This window comes from Geotrypetes seraphini, chromosome 2 (genome assembly GCF_902459505.1).
Source record: "Geotrypetes seraphini chromosome 2, aGeoSer1.1, whole genome shotgun sequence".
NCBI lineage: Eukaryota > Metazoa > Chordata > Amphibia > Gymnophiona > Dermophiidae > Geotrypetes > Geotrypetes seraphini.
In genome coordinates, this window is record NC_047085.1 from 146,633,547 (window position 1) to 146,657,445 (window position 23,899).

Sequence of the window (23,899 nt, forward strand, 5' to 3'; positions counted from 1 at the left end):
AGTGATCTTTGTCTTTCTCCCATCCCCCTTCACCTGGCTTGCTAATGTCAGAACTTACAGGGATGTATCCCACTTCACCTGGCTTGCTAATGTCAGGACTTACAGGGATCAGAGCTTCCATGCTCTATCCTTCTCCTTCTCTCAATTAGGACTTACTACTAAAATACTTTATCATCTTGATCATCACCAATCAGTACTGCTTATTTCCTTAGATCTCTCCTCTGCTTTTGATACCATTGATCACAGCCTGCTATTAACACGATTTCATGAAATCGGTTTATCTGACCAGGTCATGGTCTGATTCATTTCCTATTTTATTGATAGATCATCTAAGGTCATTTTTAATGGCTCATCGTCTGAACCTTTTACCACCAAACACGGAATACCACAAGGTTCCATTTTGTCACCATTGCTCTTTAACATCTTTATGTCGCCCCTTCTGACAGTGGGCCAGTCTATTGGCTTCACCACGTTTGCATACGCCGACGATGTGCAATTAATCCATCCCATCGACCTTAACAATATAGAGGAGGTTGCATCCATTAACCATAAATTAGGAAAAATTAAATCATGGTTAGACTTAAACAGTCTCTTTAACATCAACAAACTTACGATTTTTCCTTTTAAAGAAGGAATAACGCTTCAGGCCCCTCTGAAGCTCAGATCGCTCCCTATCAAAATTGTCCCTACCCTAAAACTGTTAGGAGTTACTTTCGATAGTAAATTTTCTTATCATACTCACATTAGTACAGTTGTTCAGAAATGCTTCTATCGACTTAGGATGATACGTTCCCTTTCAAAGTTACTAGAACCAGCCTCTTTGAACACTTTGATTCACTCTCTAGTAATCTCTTGCATAGATTATTGTAATGCCCTGTACAAAGGCATTACAAAAAAGGAAATTAGACGGCTTCAGATTGTACAAAACACAGCTATTAAGATTATTTGTGGTTCAAAGAAATACGATCACGTTTCCCCTCTTCTAATCAGTGCACATGGGTTACCAGTTGAACATAGAATTAGTTACAAAATCTTACTTTTAACATTTACAACAAGATTAAACAATCAACCAGAGTTTCATCAACAGACTTTTAATTTCTTGTAATACTTTAAAAGCGCTTCGTTCAATGTCTCAAAATCTTCTCGTCGTACCTTATTTAAAATTAATCAATACATTGTGTTCCAATAATTTTGCTCCTACTCTCTGGAATTCGCTGCCTAATTATTTGCGCAATGAATCCAAAATAAAACAATTCAAAGCAAAATTAAAAACATTCTTGTTCCAGGATGCCTTTGGACAACAACTGTCCTCTTAAAGACAAAAAAAACCCACTGTGTTTTCCTTTTTTGTTTCACTTTTCTTTTACGATTGTATTTCTTCCCCTTTTTTCCTGTTGTTTGAAGGTGGTCTATGTCTTAAGTGTTTTAGATTTTATCTAGTATCCCGATTTTTAATATGTTTTTATGTAAATTTTATATTGTACACCACTTAGAAACCCGATTAAGCGGTCTAAAAATTTTTTTTTTTAATAAACTTGAAGATATGGGGGAAGCCTCTGCTTGCTCTGGATCGGTAGCATGGAATGGCTCTGCTCTTTGGGTTTTGACCAGATACTATTGACCTGGAATGGCCACCATGAGAACAGGCTACTGGGCTTGATGGACCATTGGTTTGACCCAGTAAGGCTATTCTTATGTTGTTGTTTTTCTTTGGGGGGGAGGGGTTATATACTGCCTTTCTATTAGTCTGGGTGGTGTACATACATATAAAATTTAAAAGACAAAAAGGGATTAAAACAAATTAATTGGAGGTTCAAACAAATATAGACAATGTATGGAGACGTGGTTCAAGAGGCAGGGAGGAGATACTGGTTACACATGCCTATTCTCACATGTGGGTGACGTCATCCATGGAGCCCAGATGCGGACAGTCTCACAAGTGCTTGTAGAAAACTTCAGAAGTTTCAAGTCTGCCGCACCGCGCATACGCGAGTGCCTTCCCGCCCAGCACAGGGCGTGTCTCCTCAGTTCAGATAGCTATCAGAGAAGCCAATCAGGGGAGGTGAGTGGGTTGTGAGAATAGCTGCCTGCTGTCCCTGGATAACACCTGTTACGGTAAGTAACTGTGCTTTATTCCAGGACAAGGTCACATGTGGGTGACCTCCAAGCTAACCAGGATGGGATAGTGGGAGTGTTGGCAACTTAGGAGAATAAATTTTGTAATAACTCTCTGGCCAAAATGGCCATCCTGTCTGGATAAAACATCCAGAAAATACTGAGAGGTGATAGTATGAACCGAGGACCAGGTGGCAGCTTTGCAAATGTCCTCAATAGGAGTGGAACTAAGGAAAGCTACTGAAGCCACCATGGCTCTGATTTTGTGGGCTGAGACTCGACACTGTAGATGCAGTCCAGCCTGAGCATAGCAGAAAGAGATACAAGCAGCCATCCAGTTGGAGATGGTTCGCATAGAAATCGGATGTACCAACTTGTTTGGATTGAAAGAGACAAAAAGTTGAGGAGCAGATCTGTGTGGTTTGGTGCGTTCCAAGTAGAAGGCCAAAGCACACTTAGTCCAGAGTATTATGAAGAGCTGCTTCTCCAGGATGAGAAAGGATGAGAATGACGTCTTGGAAAAAAACACTGGAAGTACAATGGATTGATTGAGATGAAATTCTGAAACCACTTTAGGTAAGAATTTAGGATGAATATGGAGGACTACCTTGTCATGATGGCGTCACCCACATGTGAGAATAGCTGCCTGCTGTCCCTGGATAACACCTGTTACAGTAAGTAACTGTGCTTTTTCTATCAAAAGCAAAAAAGGTATGACACAGTAGGAGGGGAGAATGTGTCTTGGCATAAAGTTTTGATTTGAAGAAATTATGTAATGAAGGCATCTTTAAAAAGAAATATTTTAAGAATGGATTTAAAGTTAGGCAGGTTGTCTCTTTTCCTAAGGTAATGGAGGAGGGCGTTCCATAAGCTAGGAGAGGCTTGTGTATGTCAGGTGTATGATATTTAGTTGTTGGGGGGGGGGGTTTTGGTTGTTTTTTTTGCTTTGCCTTTCTTATTTTTAAATAGAACTTTCCATTACTTTGATTGGATTATATTGTTAACCACTTTGATCCTATTTGGCAAATTGAGCGGTCTCTAAAGATTTTTAATAAACATAAACATGATGCACATTGGGAAGAATAACCCAAATCACAATTACTGGATGCTAGAGTCCACCGTGGAGGTAAGCACCCAAGAAATAGATCTGGGTGTCATTGTGGACAATACGATGATACCTTCTGCCCAATGTGTGGCAGCGGCCAAAAAAACAAGCAAGATGCTAGGAATTATTTATAAAAGGATAGTTAACAAAACTAAGAATGTTATATTTTAAGTCAATATAAAATAGATTTAAATGTATAACTAAATTTGATTAAAATCTGTTAAAAAAATTGCAGGATGGCCTGGATAGAGGACTGGCTTGGTCTTATCTCCAGGTTCAGCTTGCGACCTTGTCAGCCTTTCAGAAATTCTTGAAAGGTCAGCATTTGACTGCCATTCCTGATGTGATTCGTTTCTTGCGGGTGGGCGGCCAAGTTGCTCAGGCCTCCCGTACGACCTTCTGTTCCTTTTGAACCGTTGGGCGTCTGCTCTTTGAAGGACCTTACTCTTAAGGCGGTCTTCTTGGTGGCTATTACTTCAGCTAGACGTGTTTCTGAGCTGCAGGCTTTCTCTTGTAGGGCTCCCTTCTTGGAGTTTTCTAGGGAGCGGGTTGTTTTGCGGCCTGATCCTTCTTTTCTGCCAAATGTAGTTTCTCCTTTTCATGTCAATCAATCTGTAGTCCTCCCAGTATTGGGTTGTCAGGAGGGCTCTTCTAAGCAGAGACAGCTGCGCAAGTTGGATGTTAGTTGGGTCCTTCGCTCTTAATGTGCAGAGGACCCAGAAGATCAGGACATCTGATCATCTCATTGTCTTTCTAGTGGGTCCTCGTAAGGGGGATGGCGCTTCTAAGGCTACTGTTGCGCGCTGGATTAAGGAGACTATTGCTTCTGCTTATCTTCTGAAAAAGAAGCCTGTTCCAGACTTTCTAAAGGCTCATTCCACTTGAGGGCAAGCAGCATCTTGGGCTGAGTCTTCTCTAGTGCCTCCGGTGGATATTTGCAAGGCTGCAGTTTGGTCTTCACTGCATTCCTTTGTCAGACACTATCTATCATGTGGATGTTCACACGTGTCGGGACGCGGTATTCGGTGAACGTGTTCTGGTGTCGGCCCTTCGGGGGTCCCACCCTTAATGAGTACTGCATTGGTACGTCCTATTCTTAAGGACTATACCAGTCTACCAAGTGATACAGAAGGAGAAATTGGGTTCTTACCTGCTAATTTTCTTTCTGTTAGTTTGTAGACTGGTATAGTTCCCCACCCTGTCTGTTTTTGTGCATTGATTGCGGGTTTTTGTTTTGCTCACGTGCAGAATTTGAATTTTACTGTGGGTTCTAGTATTTTTCTAGTGCCGGGGTGAATTAAGAACAGTGGCGATGGCTCAGCTAGTGAGCTGTGGGGATGTTTTCTTTCCAGGATCAAGTTCTATACATGTTCCAACAGTTGTTTAAATATGTTTGTTGTTTTCTTACACTCCTGTTTGGAGTGTCAGTTACTGTTTTTTAGTTAAGAAACTTCCTTGGTTCTGCTTAGCTATTCGGCAAACTGGAGTAGCAAGAGGGGATGCTCTACTGATATACAAGTTTTGATCTTAGTCTCCACCTGCTGGTAGCAGTGAGGCATATTACCCATTTGTAAGGCCTATACCAGTCTACAAGCTAACAGAAAGAAAATTAGCAGGTAAGAACCTAATTTCTTCTTATCAATTCTTAAAGTTGTATCTATCAATTTACATATTGAATCTTTACCAAATGTTGTTCACCTTGTTACTTAAAAAAAAAAAAAAAAAAAAGGGAAAGATTACAGAGGTCCAGAGCCAAATCTTTAGTATTTAAGGGGAAAGTTATCAAGATGTAGTAAAAAAAAATGAGCTTTTACCATGGTAGTCACCAATCAAATATATCACAGTATAGTAGATTGCTGACTACTGTGGTAAATGCTGTTTGCGAGCTGCTTTTGAATCAGTGTTGCTCTAGCAGTTTGAGAGCTTAGGGTCTCAGAGTCAAGGCCTAATGCTCTCAAGCCACATCTTAAATGCCTCCCCCCCCCCACCCAACTGCAAGTCCTGTGGTCTTGCCGGGAAAGTCCCTAGTGTTGTAGAGGATACCAGGGCAGGAATGATCCCCCATTATTCCTGCCCTGTCTGGCACCTTCTGCCAGTGGCACCCCTAGTAGTAGTCTCACAGTATAACTTAGTGGAGCATGTTTCTGTATAAGAAAAGGGAGGGTCCCTCTTACAATTATTCACTAAGCCGCTCCTTACACTTAAACATCAAACCTTTTTAACATGTATGCACACTACTATTATTTTGCATGTGTAAGTTGCATTTGCATATAGAAATGCTAATAGTGTATAGACTGAAGTGTGCAATAGACACATTTAGGTGACCAGTTAGAGAATGAGAGGGATAAAAATACACACAAATATGTAAACAAGAATCTTAACAGAGATTTTGTTTTTCAGATCATTCCTCCAAACCAGTCACACAAGACAGATGGAAATGGCAGAGTCAACTTTGGAGTTTTCGTTATATCTGCACCTAGGTAAGCAGTAAGAATGACTTCAGTAAGTTAAAACAAAATTGTGGCTAATCTTAATTCCTTGATGACTGCAACAACAACTCAGTGTATTTATTAAATGAATCAAATAACTCAAAATTAGGGGTAACTTTAGTGGATAATATGAAACTAGCAGCTAAATCCATCTCAGATACCTCCTCTCCAATCAAAGTGTTCCAATCATCAGCCTTGTGTGCCAGAAACAAAGTAGGCTTGGCTTCCTTACCCATTTTTTACCAGATAGCTAATTTGTTATGTAAAGGTGGAATAGTTAGAAAAGCCTGATCTAATGATGAGAAATGAGGATAGCCTCCCTTGGGCACCTTGAGAGAATAGCAGCAACTACGCATTTGAAGAAAGGCCATCAAATTTTTGCTGGTCCACCCCTACTTGCATTGACAATCTGAAAAAGAAGGGAGCACACACAAACACACACAAAGTGACTTATATATCTACAGTCCTGTTCTCAAGCAAAAAGAATGGTTTTATACACCTGCAGGAAGACTGGGGTTGTCCGCAAACTCCAGAAAAAGGAGAAGGACCCGATGCTTTCTCCAGGGTGGCCTCCATAGTTTCATAGTTTATTAAAATTTGATTGAACGCTAATCATAAAATTTGAAGTGTTGTACATTAAAAATAATATAAATATAATTGGGAAACGAACAACAAGTAATAAACATAACACAAGCAACTAGACAAAACTTGACTTGGGAAGGGTAGTGGAACGTGAGGAAAAGAGGGAGAACTACAGTTTGTGGAGAAAAGGAACATAAAAGGTTAACACAAATGGGATATGAAAAGATAGGTAGTTAAGCTGACCCCAATGGACAGAACAATGAGGACTGGCATTCTCTACCTCTCTCCTGCATGGCATTAAATTGTGACACTGGTGCGAGCAGCAATGTCCTTCCAACAAGAAGTGGGGGCAAACCGAGACACCCCCCCCTGAATGTATCTCATATACCCAGCGAATCAAGATAGCTATATTATTCAAGTGCAGATCCAGAAGCTTTATATCCCCACCCCCAAATCAATTTATTATATCCTATTCGAGCCTGTTTGGACCTCTAAATAAGAGAGGAAACTACCCCTCTGAAGAAGCCCTCTTTTCTCTCCATGATCCACAGGGGCACCATTTGCATTGACCTCTCTCCTGAACAAATGCAGGAAGTTTATGCCAGTTTGTAAATCTCTGGCAGACTCCCAAGATTCAATTCATGCTTCTATATTCCGTGCTGCTTAAAGTTCATCACAATGGGCCATAGAAAACATTTGACTCTGTGGAAACTGCGCAGGATTTTTGTACTTCACATTGGAATGCTCTACGGATAACACCTGATATGTCTTTACTCCTTCCTTTGTTGTTGGAGGAAGGCTAATAACCTGGACTTGTGGAGCATGAATGTTGGTGCTTATCCTTATATAATTATCACCAGAGTTCATTGATATATATATATTTTTTTGTCATGAGTACATATGTTCCTGTACTTACATAAGTACATAAGTAGATAAGTAGTCGCCTCCGCCGGGGCAGACCAGAGGTCCATCCAGCCCAGCGGTCCGCTCACGCGGCGGCCCATCAGGCATATTGCCTGGTCAGCGGTCCCTGACTAATTTTATTGCCTACCTCTACAGTTATCTCTAAACCTTCCACTGCTCTTATCTGTACCCCTCAATCCCTTTGTCTTCCAGGAACCTATCCAGGTCATCCTTGAAACCCTGTACTGTGCTATTTCTTATCACGGCCTCCGGAAGGGTGTTCCATGTGTCCACCACCCTCTGTGTGAAAAAGTACTTCCTTGCGTTTGTTTTAAACCTGTCCCCCTTCAATTTCATCGAGTGACCCCTTGTTCTTGTGGTTTCTTTCAAATTGAAAAATCTGTCTTTGTCAACCTTTTCGATGCCCCTCAGGATCTTGAAGGTCTCTATCATATCTCCTCTGAGTCTCCGCTTTTCCAGGGAGAACAGCCCCAGCTTCTTCAGTCTGTCAGTGTATGTAAGGTTTTCCATACCCTTAATCAGTTTAGTTGCTCTTCTCTGGACTCCCTCAAGCATTGCCATGTCCTTTTTGAGGTACGGTGACCAGTACTGTACACAGTATTCCAGATGCGGGCGCACCATAGCCCGGTACAGTGGCAGGATGACTTCCTTCGTTCTGGTCGAGATACCCTTCTTAATGATACCTAACATTTGGTTTGCTTTCCTCGAGGCTGTGGCGCATTGTGCCGACGCCTTCAATGTCGTGTCTACCATCACTCCCAAGTCTCTTTCCAGATTACTGACCCCTAGCATTGATCCCCCCATTTTGTAAGTGAACATCGGGTTCCTTCTCCCTATATGCATGACCTTGCATTTCCCTACATTGAAGCTCATTTGCCACTTTTTCGCCCATTCTTCCAATGTCGTAAGATCCCTTTGGAGATTCTCGCAGTCAACCGTGGTTTCAACCTTGCTGAATAGTTTGGTGTCATCTGCAAATTTGATGACTTCGCATTTTGTTCCCGCCTCCAGGTCGTCAATGAATATGTTAAACAGGAGCGGTCCCAGCACCGATCCTTGAGGAACCCCGCTCGTGACCCCTTGCCAGTCCGAGTAATGGCCCTTTACACCAACCCTCTGCTTCCTGTCTGCCAGCCAGTTTTTGATCCATCGGTGGACCTCCCCGTGCACCCCATGGTTCCATAGCTTCCTGAGCAACCGCTCATGTGGTACCTTATCGAAGGCTTTCTGGAAGTCTAGGTAAATTATGTCTATGGGTTCTCCTTTGTCCACCTGGTTGTTTACCCCCTCAAAGAAGTACAACAAGTTTGTGAGGCACGACCTACCCTTGCAGAACCCATGCTGGCTCGACCTTAGCTGTCCATTTTTTTCGATATGGTCACAGATGCTGTCCTTAATCAGTGCCTCCATCATCTTTCCCGGGACCGATGTGAGGCTTACCGGCCTATAGTTTCCCGGGTCGCCCCTCGAACCCTTCTTGAAGATGGGCGTGACATTAGCTATTTTCCAGTCCTCCGGGATCTCTCCAGTTTTTAGGGATAGGTTGCATATTTGCTGAAGTGTCTCTGCTATTTCATTCCTTAATTCCTTGAGCACCCTTGGGTGAATGCTATCCGGACCTGGCGACTTGTCGCTCTTTAGCTTGTCTATCTGCCTGAGGACATCCTCCTGGCTCACCTCTAATTTGACCAGCTTGTTATCTTGATCTCCATTTTCTATTTCCTCTGGTTCCGGAATGTTGGATGTGTCCTCCCTCGTGAAGACCGACGTAAAGAAGTCATTTAACTTGTCAGCTATTTCTTTTTCCTCCCTCACTACTCCCTTTCTATCCCCATCATCCAAGGGCCCCACTTCCTCCCTCGCTGGTTGCTTCCCCTTTACGTACCTGAAGAATGATTTGAAATTTTTTGCCTCTCCCGCTAGTCTCTCTTCATATTCCTTCTTTGCTCTCCTAACCACTCGGTGGCACTCCTTCTGGCTTTCCTTGTGTTCCTTTTGGTTGGCCTGCGTTTGATCCTGTTTCCATTTTTTGAACGATGCTTTCTTGTTACTGATCGCCTTTTTTACAGCTGCCGTTATCCATGCTGGGTTCTTTATTCGATTTTTCTTGCACTCTTTTCTGAACCTGGGGACGTACAGGTTCTGTGCTTCGTGCACCGTACGCTTGAGCAGGGTCCAGGCGCTTTCTACGGACTCTACCTTCCTTGTGCTGCCGTTGAGTTTCTTCCCCACCATTTTCCTCATTGCATCATAATTCCCTTTTCTGAAGTTGAGCGCTGTTGTTGTGGTTCTTTTCACCCTGGATGATCCTAGTTCTAGTCTGCACTGGATCATGTTGTGATCGCTGTTTCCCAGTGGGTCTAATACCGCTACTTCCTTTGCAGGTCCCCCCAGTCCACTGAAGATTAGATCAAGAGTAGTTTCTCCTCGTGTAGGTTCCATGACCAGCTGTTCCAGGAAGCAGTCCCTCGTGGCTTCCAGGAATTTGGTCTCTCTCTCGCAACTTGAGTGCCCGATACTCCAGTCTATCCCAGGGTAGTTGAAGTCTCCCATCACCACCACACTTCCATTCTTGCATACCTGCCGCAGTTCCGTCTCCAGGTCCCGGTCGATTTCTTCCGATTGGCCAGGCGGACGATAGTATAGACCCAATTTGATGTCTGCTCCAGATCCTCCTGGTAGCTTAACCCATATTGATTCCAAGCCTTCCGACCTTACTGCTGTTTCCATTTTGGTTGAGGGTATGGAGTCTTTTATGTATAGCGCTATTCCTCCACCCTTCTTGTGTGTCCTGTCTCTCCTGTAAAGTTTGTACCCTGGTATGACCACATCCCATTTATTATCATCAGCCCACCACGTTTCTGTGATTCCAATTATGTCCATGGCTTTTTGACTGGCTATAATTTCCAGCTCTCCCATTTTGGCCCTGAGGCTCCTCGCATTTGTGTAGAGGCAATATAGGTCCTGATTTGTCGCCCGCCCTGCTGTTTTCTTTCCATGGCTCGGCGCTCCCACCTGGCTTGCCTTTACTCGGTCATCCACCTCCCGTGGCGTGTCCGTTTTGCCCCCATCCAGTATCTCCTTTTTTGGATGGTCCTCTTGCTCCCATTGTTCTCTTTCAACCATGCCTGTTAGGCTCGTTTGTGCACTGGGCCCCTGCATTGCATCTGTGGGCCTTTTTTCTGAAGATTTCCACTCAACCCTTTTGTTTAAAAGTTTCCTCCCAGTCCCTTTGTCCAAAAAGTCCCTCTCAGCCCCTTTGTCCAAGAGTTCCCACTCGGTCCCTTTGTCCAAAAGTGTCTCCTCAGTCCCTTTGTCCAAAAAGTCCCTCTCAGCCCCTTTGTCCAAGAGTTCCCACTCGGTCCCTTTGCCCAAAAGTGTCCCCTCAGTCCCTTTATCCAAGAAGCCTCTCATAGTCCCTTTGCCCAAGAATTTTCTCTCAGTCCCTTTGTCCAAAAGATCCCACTCGGTCCCAAGCTCTCTTTTGCAATGTCCTTGTTCGGTATCATTTTTTGATACCAATGTCCGGTGTGTCGAGGCCAGATCGACTTCTGGCTTTCCCCTTCTCTTCAGTTTAAAGCTAGGTCTATGGCGTTTTGGATGTTTCTTGCCAGCTGCCTCGTCCCAGCTGTGCTCAGGTGCAGTCCATCTCTCTTGTAGAGCTTGTTCTTCCCCAAGAAGGTCGTCCAGTTTCGAACAAAGTGGAATCCCTCCTCCTCGCACCATCTCCTCAGCCATCCGTTCATTACTTGTAGTTCGCTCTGTCTTCTTGCGTCTGCTCTCGGTACTGGTAGGATCTCCGAGAAGGCTATCCTATTTGATCTCAGCTTCAGTTTCCGCCCCAGGATCCTGAACTGCTCAGTCAGTGTAGTCCGGTTGAAATTTTTCCTGCTGACGTCGTTGGTTCCAATGTGGATTACAACTACCGTCTCCTCTGTCTCGGCTCCCTCCAGGATTCTATCAATTCTGCTGATGACGTCCGTTGTTCTTGCCCCCGGGAGACATGTCACTAGTCGGTCCTCCCTTCCTCCGGCAATGTGACTGTCCACTTCTCGCAGGATTGAGTCTCCTACTACAACAGCAGATTTCCCCTTCCTCAGATGTCTCTCTGGTCTCAGGTCCGTGTCCTCCGGGCTCTGCTGGATCTCCGCTGGTCCTTCCGCCAGGTCCTGTTGGGTACCATCATCTGCATTTTCAGACCCTACGCTAGGTCCCACTCCCATGGTGTTTGTTGGTTCCTGACCTCCAGCTGCCGGTTCCCGTCTGATACGCTGTGTTTGATGTTTCCTGCCACTTGAATTAGAGAGGGGTGGGGGGCCCTTAATCATCCCAAGTAATCTCCAGTGTCCTACCGATTGTGTGGCAGTGTACCTGTTTGATTTTGTGCATTATGGATAGTTAGGGGAGAGAGAGGGATGGGAGGGCCGCACCTGCATGTTCCCTTATTTACTGATGTTTGGGGCACACAGTCTGACTTTTCTGTTCTGCCCACATATTCTCTCTGGGTTTGGGTGGAGGCCGAGCACTCTGACCCAGGTTTATTCTGGTTACATCTAAGATGTATCTACTGCTTCCTTGATGCAGAAAGGTAGCACACTATGTCTGATCTCCTGGAATGTGGCCATGATAACTTCGCCTATTAAGTGCAGTAAGATTTTAGCCACATTGCAAGAACAGCTGGCTGATGTCGTCTGACTTCAGGAAACCAGACACTGAGGCTGAACATCAGACATTAAAAAGCAGGGTTGGGTAGGAGAGGTTTTCAGTTCACCCCCTCCTGTTGTAGAGGTGGGGTGGCCATTTTGCTGAGTAAATCTTTTCATGGGAGAGCAGAAATACTGGCTAGAGATGAAGAGGGCAGGATTCTTTTCCTTAAACTCCAAATTCAGGATGCCACTTATTTCCTATTCAGTCTCTATGGTCCTAATACTTTCTCCACAGAGTTTTATGATACAGTAGTGCAGATATTTCACTTATATTGATCGTACTATTTTTGTGGTGGGTGAATTTAAAATGGTTATAGACCCACAGTGGGACAGAACTGGTAATGCAGAGTAATGCACACAGGGTTTCGTCCTTTTTTCATGACTTTTGTGGCACCCTTAAATTGTTGGACCCCGGCGAATTCTCCATACAGACAAGAGGGTTATTGCACTCATATTTCACAGGTCCGTGGCACCTGCTCCCAAATTGATTACATATTTCTTAGTGAGCATAGATGTTGTCTTGGCCTCTATTGGGACAGAAGGTGTGTCGGATTATACTCTCATTTGGATAGATGTAGCTCTGGGCCCCTAGTACCCGCCTCAGTGCCATTGGTGCTTTTCCACTTACCTGATTTTAAAACTTATCTGCAAAAGAAATGGGATGATTATAAGCTGCACAATAGTGTGCACACTAAGGCAGTCCTGCGGGGAGATGTCACAACCTATGTGAGTGCGCATAATAAACGCTTGTTCCATAGTATACAGATGCTGAAAAAGGAGCTGTATAGGGCTAGGAGTCAATATGTTTACTCCCATCTGCCACGTGATCTTGATAACTAGCACTTCACTAAGGTAGCCTTGAAAACGCTATTACATGAGAACACAAAGAATGCTTATTTATTGTAAATATAACCTCCATAAACATGGCAATAGAGCGGGGAAACTCTTAGTTAGTTTGGTGAAGCAACTTTAGGAATCCTGCTATATCCCATCCATGAAGGATAGGATCCCACTATATCCCATCCATGAAGGATAGTCAGACACTGCTAAGATCTCTTAGCTTCTTTACTCTGACTTTAGTCAAGTCTATAGATCAGGGGAACCTCTTAATTTAGCTAACATAGAATCCTCAGGGATGCCTCAGTTTTCGCCCATGACACTTAACAACCCTAGAAAATGCCATTCAACCTAAGGAGCTGCTCTCCATTTTGGGAGCAGGTAAAAGAGTATCTGCGCCTGGGCCAGATGGTTACTTGTACGAATTCTATAAGATGATGCAATATCAGCTTTGCCAGTCTTTGTTGGCTTACTATGATGAGTGTATAGTAACTGGATCCTTTCCCCCATATGCCAATGCAGCATACATTAGTTTAATCCCCAAGCCTGGAGGCCGCTCAGATACTCTTAACAACTTTTAGGCCCATCTCCTTAATTAATGTAGCTCTCAAGATTCTCTCAAAAATTCTGGCTGATCACCTATCTCAGCACTTGCCATCTGTGATCTATGAAGACCAGGAGCGCTTTGCTAAAGGGAGACACTCTGTTCTTAATATCAGGAAACTGGTGTTGACGAAGTGTTGTCAATAATGTAAGAGCAAACAAACCAAAACTGCAGGCTTGTACACGATGCAGGCAAATTTTATTGTGACAAATAAATCGTATCTAAAAACCTTTTACCAATCGAGGGACCCAACATTTTTTCTGTTTTCCTTTATCACCATGGACCCCTGATGAAGGCTGTCCGAAACACGGACCGTGTTGGGTCCCTCAATTGGTAAAAGGTTTTTAGATACGATTTATTTGTCACAATAAAATTTGCCTGCATCGTGTACAAGCCTGCAGTTTTGGTTTGTTTGCTCTGGTCTGTTTTTTCACTGCAGACGAAGTTGGACCCCTTGTTCTCTCTGGTTTTGTCAATAATATAAGGTCAGCTTAGACACTGAAAAGGCTTTTGATACGGTGATTTGGCAGTTTCTGTTCTCTACTCTGGAATATGTAGGGATCTCGGAGTAGTACTTAGAGGCAGTTAAAGCTTTGTACGCTAATTCACAGGCCATGCTCCCGGTATATGGCTTTTATGTACACCTTTCCCAAACAGGTGGGTACTTGCCAGGGATGTCCACTCTCCCCCTTATTATTTTTGCTCCTGGACTAGGAGAGCAGGGGTGTTCATTATCTCTGCCATGTTTTGACCTCAGGGGGGACTCTCAAATCAATTGTGTACCTGCAGCAAGAGTTTCACCTCAGCGATAAGGATGTTTTTGCCTACCACCAGCTGCATCAATATTTACGCTCACTGCTGAAGGAACATCTGACTGAGGAGAACAGGAATGTTTGTCATCCTTTTACTCCTTTGGATCACTCAGCAAAGTACCTCTTTGATGTCATCACGCTGCCATCTATCAAGTAGCACCCTTAGTTTCCTATCAGCTGGTAGCACAGACCTTGTCTGAGAACCTACAACTTGCTATCTGAGTCCCTATTGAGATCCTATGCTGCTTATTCTTGTACTATCCCGGATGGCACCCTTATGTGTGAAATACAATACAAACTCACCGCATCAGATTTATATGGCTTCCTACAGACATAGTGACTCCTTTCCCAAATGTCAAGCTACTTGGGCGACCCTGGGTCATATGTTCTGACACTGTCCTGTGGTTGTGCCTTTTGGTCTGCTGTATTGACTTTTATATGCCAGCATTGGAAGTGTAGACTGGTGGAGTCCCCTGCTCTCCTTTTTGGGTCTTCTGGCAGGATGCAGCCCATTTCTAAAGGCTTGCAAAGATTCCTTTATAATGCTGTGACAGTAGGAAAGAGAGTGATTTTGCTCACCTGGTTGACTACTGATGCACCTCAGTGGAGTGTATGGCGTACTCGTATGATGACGCTTGACACTGGAATGACAAGGTGCTCACTGCCTGTCTTCTAAAGGACAATTGTTTCAACAGACTTGGGCACCTTTCTGGAACTCTATTCCACATGTTGCACAAAGTAGAGTTCTGAACTTTCTTTAATTTTGGTCCGTGGTTATTACTTTGTGCATACTAGGGGCATATGCAGAGTTGGTTTGGGCGGTTGGGCATGGATTTGGTTGATATTCAAATTTTGGAAATGTTATTCTGGAACTTGAGAATGTACCTAACTGCTCTGTTTCTGTATTTTATGGTCAGCCTTCTTGTTTGTTGTTATTGCTGTTGCCAAATTATGTAACACTATGAGTGACACCGCAAGTAAAAATGATTTGTCCGACAGCATGAAGCAAGACCTGCTTTTACTGGAACATTGGTCCACGACCTGGCAGCTGGGCTTCAATGCGAAAAAATGCAAGGTCATGCACCTTGGTAACAATAATCTGTATAGGACATACACACTGAATGGTGAAACCCTGTCCAGGACTACAGCAGAGCGGGATTTGGGGGTGATCATTAGTGGAGACATGAAATCAGCCAATCAAGTGGAGAAGGCTTCATCCAAGGCTAGACAAATGCTGGGATGTATCCGTAGAAGCTTTGTTAGCTGGAAGCCAGAGGTCATTATGCCATTGTACAGAAGCATGGTGAGACCTCATCTGGAGTACTGTGTGCAATTCTGGAGGCCGCACTACCGTAAGGATGTGCTGAGAGTTGAGTCGGTTCAGCGAATGGCCACCAGGATGATCCTGGGGCTCAAGGATTTCTCGTATGAAAACAGGCTGCACAAGTTGCGGCTATACTCTCTCGAAGAACGTAGGGAGAGGGGAGATATGATAGAGACATTTAAGTACATCACTGGTCGCATAGAGGTGGAAGATGACGTTTTCCTTCTAAAAGGACCCTCGTCCACAAGGGGACATCTGCTGAAAATCAGGGGGGGGGGAAATTTCATGGGGATACCAGGAAGTACTTCTTCACTGAAAGAGTAGTGGATCATTGGAACGAGCTCCCGGAGCAGGTGATCGTAGCCAGCAGCATACAAGATTTTAAGAATAAATGGGATGCCCATGTCGGATCCCTATGAGGGTAGCATAGAGGAGGGCAGCTTGGGGACGATTGATAGAGTGTACATTGGGGGAGAGTTGTTGGAGTGGGCAGACTTGATGGGCTATGGCCCTTTTCTGCCGTCATTTTCTATGTTTCTATGTTGTGATTCCTCATTTCCAATAAACATAATTTCAGTATAAAAAAGAAAGCAAATACAAGTCTCAGTCAGGATATTCCATCATCTTCCTTTCTCTGTTCCACACGGTGCACCTGTTTCACTATCACCATGCCTGTGCGTTTTGGAAGGTCCACCATGCTTCCACAAAAGACTGGAGGTCAGAGTCCTTCACACTTTCCAGGAGCCCCATGATGCGAAGATACTTTCAGCAGCTTCTGTCCTTCTGGTTTTCCAATCACTCAAGTAACTCTTTAACCTGACATTTGAGCAATCCATGATGCCTCTCAGAAGATGCCACGTGGTTCTCTTTGGTGGACACCCATACCTCAATCTGCTGCAATTGTACCACTTGGCTTACAGTGGCAACTTTTAGCTCATTTGTAGAGGAATGCAGCTTAGTTTATTGTCCAGCAGTTGGGAGAGGTGGTACATGAAAACCTGCAACACATCCTCCAAGGACCACACCAGATGTTCCTCAGTCTGAGTTGCCACCATTGTGGTTATCGGGTACACAGCTTTCTCCTTCCCCAGCCACAGTGTTTTCAACAGCATACTATATGCTCAGGGACAAAAAAGGGCTCTCTTCAGTGCTGATGCTCTCCAATAAGTTGGCTGCAATAAGTGGTGGACTCCATGTCTAGAACCCTCATATTTTAGGGGATTCATGGGAAGTAGGAGCAGGGCTGAGCATTCAGTTATCTGCTGAGACATCAGCCATCCTGTGACCCCTGACACTACTGTTTTTGAATACAAACTACTTCATGTGAAATCCAATTATAATAGCCCATCTAAGGAGGAATATGTCCAGATCAGGACGTGTCCAGTTTCCCAAGTATTTTCGAAAAGGTTCTAAGAATGTAGAGCCTTTTGCAGAAGATATATAAGGACACCTAGAAATACGCATGCAGACTGCCGCAAATACAGTGGGGTGAGCCATTTAAAAATAAAAGTTCTTATATACTGAGGGAGGAGCTGGGATGTAACACAAGTATAGAAAGCTAACCAGGTAATGAGTATAGAAACCAAACCAGGTCGTGCATGTGCAAGACCGGAGGGTTAGGACTTCGATAGGAAGACAGGACTTGAATGAGAAACCAAGGTGGCAAGGGAGCCCCTTCTGGTGATACAGACAGGTCGTGACCTGTTTGGGCCGCCGCGGGAGCGGACTGCTGGGCAGGATGGACCTGTGGTCTGACCCGGCAGAGGCACTGCTTATGTTCTTATGTTCTTAAATGAATGGCACCACTCCTAGTTTTGAATATATAAGTGTTGGATTTTATAAAACTAGAATCAGGAAGAACAAGTTAAGGAATAGAATGATATCTTCATTTTGGTTTTAATTGTTGAAGTGTTTTTAAGAGGTAAGCACAGTTGCCCCCTCAGTCAGTTTGCAGTTCCCAAGTCCAAACAAGCAGTTTGCCGACATGCTTTCCTCAGTGCAGTATAAGTGCCATTGTCTACATTTTTAAAGGTATGCACAGAAGCCAATGCAAAATTGTAAATACACATATACTTTCTGGCCCATTCACAGCATGCCCCCTTGGAAACTGCACATTGTGTACAGTTCTGGTCGCCGTAATTAAAAAAAGATAGAGGAATTTGAAAAGGTACAGAGAAGGACAACAAAAATGATAAAAGGTTTGGGATGACTTCTCTATGAGGAAAGGCTAAAGCGGCTAGGACTCTTCAGCTTGGAGAAGAGATGGCTCAGGGGTGATATGATAGAGGTCTATAAAATACAGAGTGGAGTGGAAAGGCTAAATGTGAAACGCTTGTTCACTCCTTCCAAAAATACTAATACTAGGGGGCATGCGATGAAGCTACTAAGTAGTAGATTTAAAACAAACCAGAGAAAATATTTCTTCATATAACACGTAATTAAACTCTGGGATTTGTTGCTGGAGAATGTGGTGAAATCTGTTAGCTTAGAGGGGTTTAAAAAAGACTTGGATAATTTCCTAAAAGAGAAGTCCATAGGCCATTATTCAGATGGCTTGGGAAAATCCACTGCTTATTCCTAGGATAAACAGCATAAAATCTGTTTTACTACTTGGGATCTAGCTAGGTACTTGGGACCTAGGTTGGCTACTGTTGGAAATGGGATACTGGGTTTGATGGACCTTCAGTCTGTCCCAGCATGACAATTTTTATGTTATTATGTTTCAAAAGTGGTGAAGTATGAATAAATCATCCTACTCAAAACAACCACCCTCTTACACACACAGGTGCAAGAAATAGTGGAGTTGACAAAATGAATGCTACCAGGTTAATTAAAACATCAATCATAAAATAATAAAACAATATAACAAATACAACAGATAATATCAGATGAATATCAAATTATATCTGATAAATGATGGTCCATATGGCAAATTGCCAAAGCTGGAATTTGGGATGCAACCAAAGAGTCTGTTGTATTTGTTGTATTATTTTATGATTGATGTTTTAATTAACCTGGTAGCATTCATTTCATCAACTCCACTTTTTCTTGCACCTGCATGTGTAAGAGAGTGGTTGTTTTGGTTCTTCCTCTTTTAAGTGGAGGATTGAGGTTTTCTTTGTTGTTAAATCTTCCTACTCGGCATAACAGAAGAATTACACAATTTTGCATTGTGCAGATCAGTCTGTGAAATTCCCACAAAAATATTATTGCAATAGTCCATCTTAAATTCTTGATCGTAAACAAAGAAAGAATGAGTGTGTGAAATGTATTTTTGTCAAACATCTCTCTTACTGTAAATAACCGATGTAGGGTATAGAAGCAAGACTTGTAGTGATAAGATTTGGGGACCTAAAGATAATTGAGTTTCAAAAATTGTGCCTAGATATCTAAATGTTTGTACGGGGTGATATTTGAGCCAAACAAGATGAGATCACTCTTGTGGTGTGGCAAATGCCCTGAAAGTCAACAGGCCACTGTCTTTCTAGGATTTAATACTAAATGATGATTAGATAACTAGTTTGAAATGCTATTCAGGCAGGATTGAAGCTGAAGAAAATCTGGATTAGTTGAGTTTCTGGGATATAAAAGAAGAATGTCTGCATAGAAGTGAAATGACACACTAGAACATTCCTGTATTTTTAGTAAGGGGACTGAGGAAAAGAATGGATCCTTGTAGTACACCACACTGAAAAGATCTAGATAGTGAAGGGGATGACAGTTGGGATGTTTGAACCCAAAATGTTCTGTCTTTAAGGAAGGATCTAAACCAGAACCACACAGTACCAATAATCCTCAATTCAGAAAGATTACTTAGAAGTACTGTATATTATGATTAACCAGATTGAATGCTGCTGCCAGATTAAGTGAGATGCCAAGGACAATGTTAGTGCACTCCAAATGGGTATAGACTTTGCTTAGAACTGATGTAATAATTGTTTCTGTGCTGCAATATAAATGGAAACCTGACAGTCGAGGATGTAATACCATTGTTCATTCAACATAATGACTCAGTTGCAAGTAAACTGTATTTTCCAGAATTTTCAAGAGACCGCACAAGTTTGATACTGGTCTATAATAATTTGGGATGGAAGGATCTAATGATAGGTTCTTTTAAAACTGGATGCAAAATAGCTTGTTTCCATTGCGAAATAACAATACCAGTTTTTATGCTGGAATTAATCATGCAAAGGATAAAAGGGACTAAACCATGATAAGGATTATTTAATAGGAATGAGGGCATAGGACCGAGATAACAAGTGGTAAGCCTCATGGAAGTAATGATCTTGTTGAGAGAGAATTCAGTTTGCATATCAAAATTACTCTAGCAGGGTGTTCCAGAACAGGCCTGGATTTCAGTAGAGAATGAATTTTGCAAACTATTAAGAGTACAAACAGTAGAGTTTTGAGAGACACTTGTGGTCCTGTTGGACCAACTGATTTAAGAAAAAGATTATTGTAATTGCACAATCTTAGCAACAAAGTAAGTGATCATCAGAGACTTCATTTGAGGCAACAAAATATTGTTATGTTGGAATGGCCTGTTAAAGACCTGTATAGAGAAAATAAATCCCTAGAAGGTCAAAAAACAGCTTTATTTGGTAAATTAATCTGCTAAATACTATACTGATAATAACAAATGCGGTCACCAATTAGCCACTTAATTGAAGGGCGAACACAACAAATCACATATTTTGGCAATTCATGACGAATGTAATGAGTTGCTATTAGAACCTCCGGATATTTTGGCCCAGTTTCACAAGTTTTATTCAACGCTCTATACCTCGGAACTCCAGGGTGTCACTTCTTCTGATTCTTTTCTTACTAATTTACCACATAACTCACTAATAGATGCTGATAACGATCTTTTAACATCTCAAATTACCCTTACTGATCTGACGGAGGCTCTGAGTAATATGGCACCAAAAAAAAGCCACTGGACCTGATGGCCTGACTACTGAATTTTACCAAACCTTTCAGAAATGGCTATCTCCTCACATGATAGAATTTTTCCACTATCTGATTTCCACAGGTAATGTTGGTGGACCTTTTACTGAGGCTACTACTATTGTCTTGCCCAAACCAGGAAAAGACCCTTTAAATGTACAGAATTACAGGCCACTTTCACTAATTAATATAGACGCCAAAATATACGCTAAAGTCATTGCTTATAGACTTCAGAAATTCCTTCCTAAACTGATAGACCAAGATCAGACTGGCTTCATGACTGGACGATTGTCAGGAGATAATACCAGAATATTTACCAATATTATTTCTATGTCCAGTTTATTAGACTATTCACTTCTAGCTATGAGCTTAGACGCTGAAAAGGCATTTGATAGGGTTGAGTGGCCCTTCTTGTTTCAAGTGCTACAGTGGTTTGGTTTCTCACCAATTTTTGTTGACATGGTCAGGATCTTGTACTCCTCCCCTCCCACCGCCACCACATAACATGCTCCAATCATACCACACTGCCACCGCAACTCCAGGCAAGGAAGAGCCAGGCGCTTGTAGTGATTGCACACCGCCAGTCCACAAGCCTTCCCTCCAATGTCAATTCTGATTGGGGAAAGACTTGTGGGTTGGCAGCGTATAATCGCTGCACGTGCCTGGCCCTTCCTTGCCAGGAGTTGGGGTGGCGGCGGACCGGGGGATGGATGTAGCATGTCTGGTGGCAGGGAGGAATCGGCGGGGGGCAGGCAGGCTTCAATGCAGGTCGGCATCAGGGGAGGGAGGAAGGGAGTGAGATAAAGGCTGGAAGGCAGTGAGGGGGAGGAGACATGAACGTGGGACATAAGGGAGGGAGCAAGGGGGCACAAACGGGACATAGGAGGGAGGGAATAGAAAGGAACAATTGTTGGGCCTGAGTGTGTGAGTGAGAGGGAAATAGATGGTGCACATGGGGAAAGGAAGAGGAAAATTGGGCAGAGAGAGAGAAAAGTGAGGTAGAGATGTGTGGGAAATAGAAGGATGAGGGAGAGAAATGTTGGATATGGTGATGGAGAGGGAACAGAAGGATAGATTGAAGGGGATGCAAGGGGGATGTTGGGCATAGTGATGGAGAGGGGGATGTGGCATGGTGTTGGAGAGGAGTGTTAAGGAGAAATGGGCATGGAGTGGGTGGGCAGTAGTGCTGCCCGATTCAGGAAAAAAAAATTTTGATTTGATTCAGCCTACTGAATTGGTTTTTTGATTCAATTCGATTTTCCTGCCCAATTGGGTGTTTTGGGTTTTTTTTGTTTTTTTTCAAACATCCTGATGGGTTTATTTTATAGCCTCTTAGAAACATAGAAACATAGAAAGATGACGGCAGATAAGGGCTACAGCCCATCAAGCCTGCCCATACCATTGACCCCCTTTTAAGTCTACTGGCCCCCTTAACTCTACTGACCTGCTCTATTAAGTCTATATCCTAGCGACCCTATTCATTGGTATGACTCTCGCAGTGATCCCACATAGGTATCCCATTTATTCTTGAAGTCTGGGATACTGCGGGCCTCGATCACCTGTACTGGAAGCTTGTTCCAATGCTCTATCACTCGTTCCGTGAAGAAGTACTTCCTGACGTCTCCACGAAACTTCCCTCCCCTGAGTTTGAGCGGATGTCCTCTTGTGTTCGAGGGTCCTTTGAGAAGAAAGATATCATCTTCCACCTCGACACGTCCCGTGATGTACTTAAATGTCTCAATCATGTCTCCCTTCTCCCTACGCTCCTCGAGAGTATAGAGCTGCAATTTGTTCAGTCTCTCTTCGTACGAGAGACCCTTTAGCCCCGAGACCATCCTGGTGGCCATCCGCTGAACCGACTCAATTCTGAGCACATCTTTACGGTAATGTGGCCTCCAAAATTGCACACAGTATTCCAGATGAGGTCTCACCATGGCTCTGTATAATGGCATTATGACCTCAGGCTTCCTGTTGACAAAACTTCTCTTGATACAACCCATCATCTGCCGTGCCTTAGATGAAGCCTTCTCCACTTGAGTAGCAGTCTTCATGTCTGCACTGATGATCATTCCCAAGTCTCGTTCTACTGTAGTCTTGGTCAAAGTTTCTCCATTCAAGGTGTAAGTTCTGCATGGATTTCCATTTCCGAGATGCATGACCTTACATTTCTTGGCGTTGAAGCCCAGCTGCCAGACAGAGGACCAACTTTCTAAAGTACAGAGGTCCTGTTCCATAGTATTCTGCAGATTGTAGCCGTTTATGATATTGCATAGTTTGGCATCATCAGCGAATAAGGTTACCTTACCTTGAAGCCCTTGAGTCAAATCCCTAATGAATATGTTGAAGAGGAGTGGACCCAGGACTGAGCCCTGCGGCACTCCGCTGGTCACTTCCGACGTTTTGGAGAGGGTACCGTTAACCATCACCCTCTGAAGTCTGCCACTTAGCCAATCTTTAACCCATGCAGTTAGTGTTACTCCTAACCCCATCGATTCCATCTTGTTCAGCAGTCTGCGGTGTGGGACGCTGTCAAAAGCCTTGCTGAAGTCAAGGTATACGACGTCTAAGGACTCTCCCGAGTTCATCTTTCTTGTTACCCAGTCAAAGAAGCTGATAAGATTGGACTGGCAGGACCTACCCTTGGTGAATCCATGTTGACTGGGGTCCCGGAGATTCTCCTCATTCAAGACCGTATCTAATTTATGCTTAATTAGTGTTTCCATGAGTTTACACACTATTGAAGTGAGACTCACCGGTCTATAGTTCGCAGCCTCAGCCTTGCAACCCTTTTTATGCAGAGGAATGACGTTGGCTGTTTTCCAGTCCAACGGAACTTTCCCCGTGCTAAGTGAGAGATTGAAGAGCACGGCCAACAGTTCCGCCAGAACATCTCTCAATTCTCTAAGCACTCTTGGGTATAAATTGTCCGGTCCCATGGCCTTGTTCTCCTTGAGCCTTGTCAGCTCGCTGTAGACGTCTTCAGGTGTGAACTCAAAATTCTGAAACGGGTCTTCCGCAATTTGTTTTGCCTTCAACTGTGGTCCGTGTCCAGGTGCCTCACAGGTGAAGACTGAGCAGAAATATTCATTTAGTATTTCGGCTTTTTCAGAATCCACCACTGCGTAGTTTCCGTCCGGTCTTCTAAGGCGTACTATGCCGTCTGTGTTCCTTTTCCTATCACTAATATACCTGAAGAAAGATTTGTCCCTTTTTTAATGTTTTTTGCCAAAGTTTCTTCCACTCGAAGTTTGGCCTCCCTAACTGCTGTTTTGACCGCTGCAGACGTGGTCTTATATTCTACTTTGGTTTCCCTTCTCTGCATTTGTTTGTAGGAAAGAAATGCTGTTTTCTTCTCCTTAATGAGGTGCAAGATCTCCTCAGTGAACCATTGGGGTTTATTGTTTCTTTGCCGTTTGTCTACTGTTTTTATGTAGCGATTAGTAGCTTCGTGTAT

General features: G+C 43.4%; 1 protein-coding gene across 2 annotated transcripts in view; it reads left to right on the forward strand.

Moving 5' to 3' along the window:
* The window catches only part of SMCHD1 (structural maintenance of chromosomes flexible hinge domain containing 1), a 719,028-nt gene that overhangs the window by 479,905 nt on the left and 215,224 nt on the right, over nucleotides 1-23,899 (forward strand). For both annotated transcript variants that reach the window (XM_033933958.1, XM_033933959.1), the window contains one exon: nucleotides 5,621-5,700. In XM_033933958.1, the coding sequence (XP_033789849.1) occupies nucleotides 5,621-5,700 (80 nt within the window). The remainder of the gene's footprint in view (nucleotides 1-5,620; nucleotides 5,701-23,899) is intronic.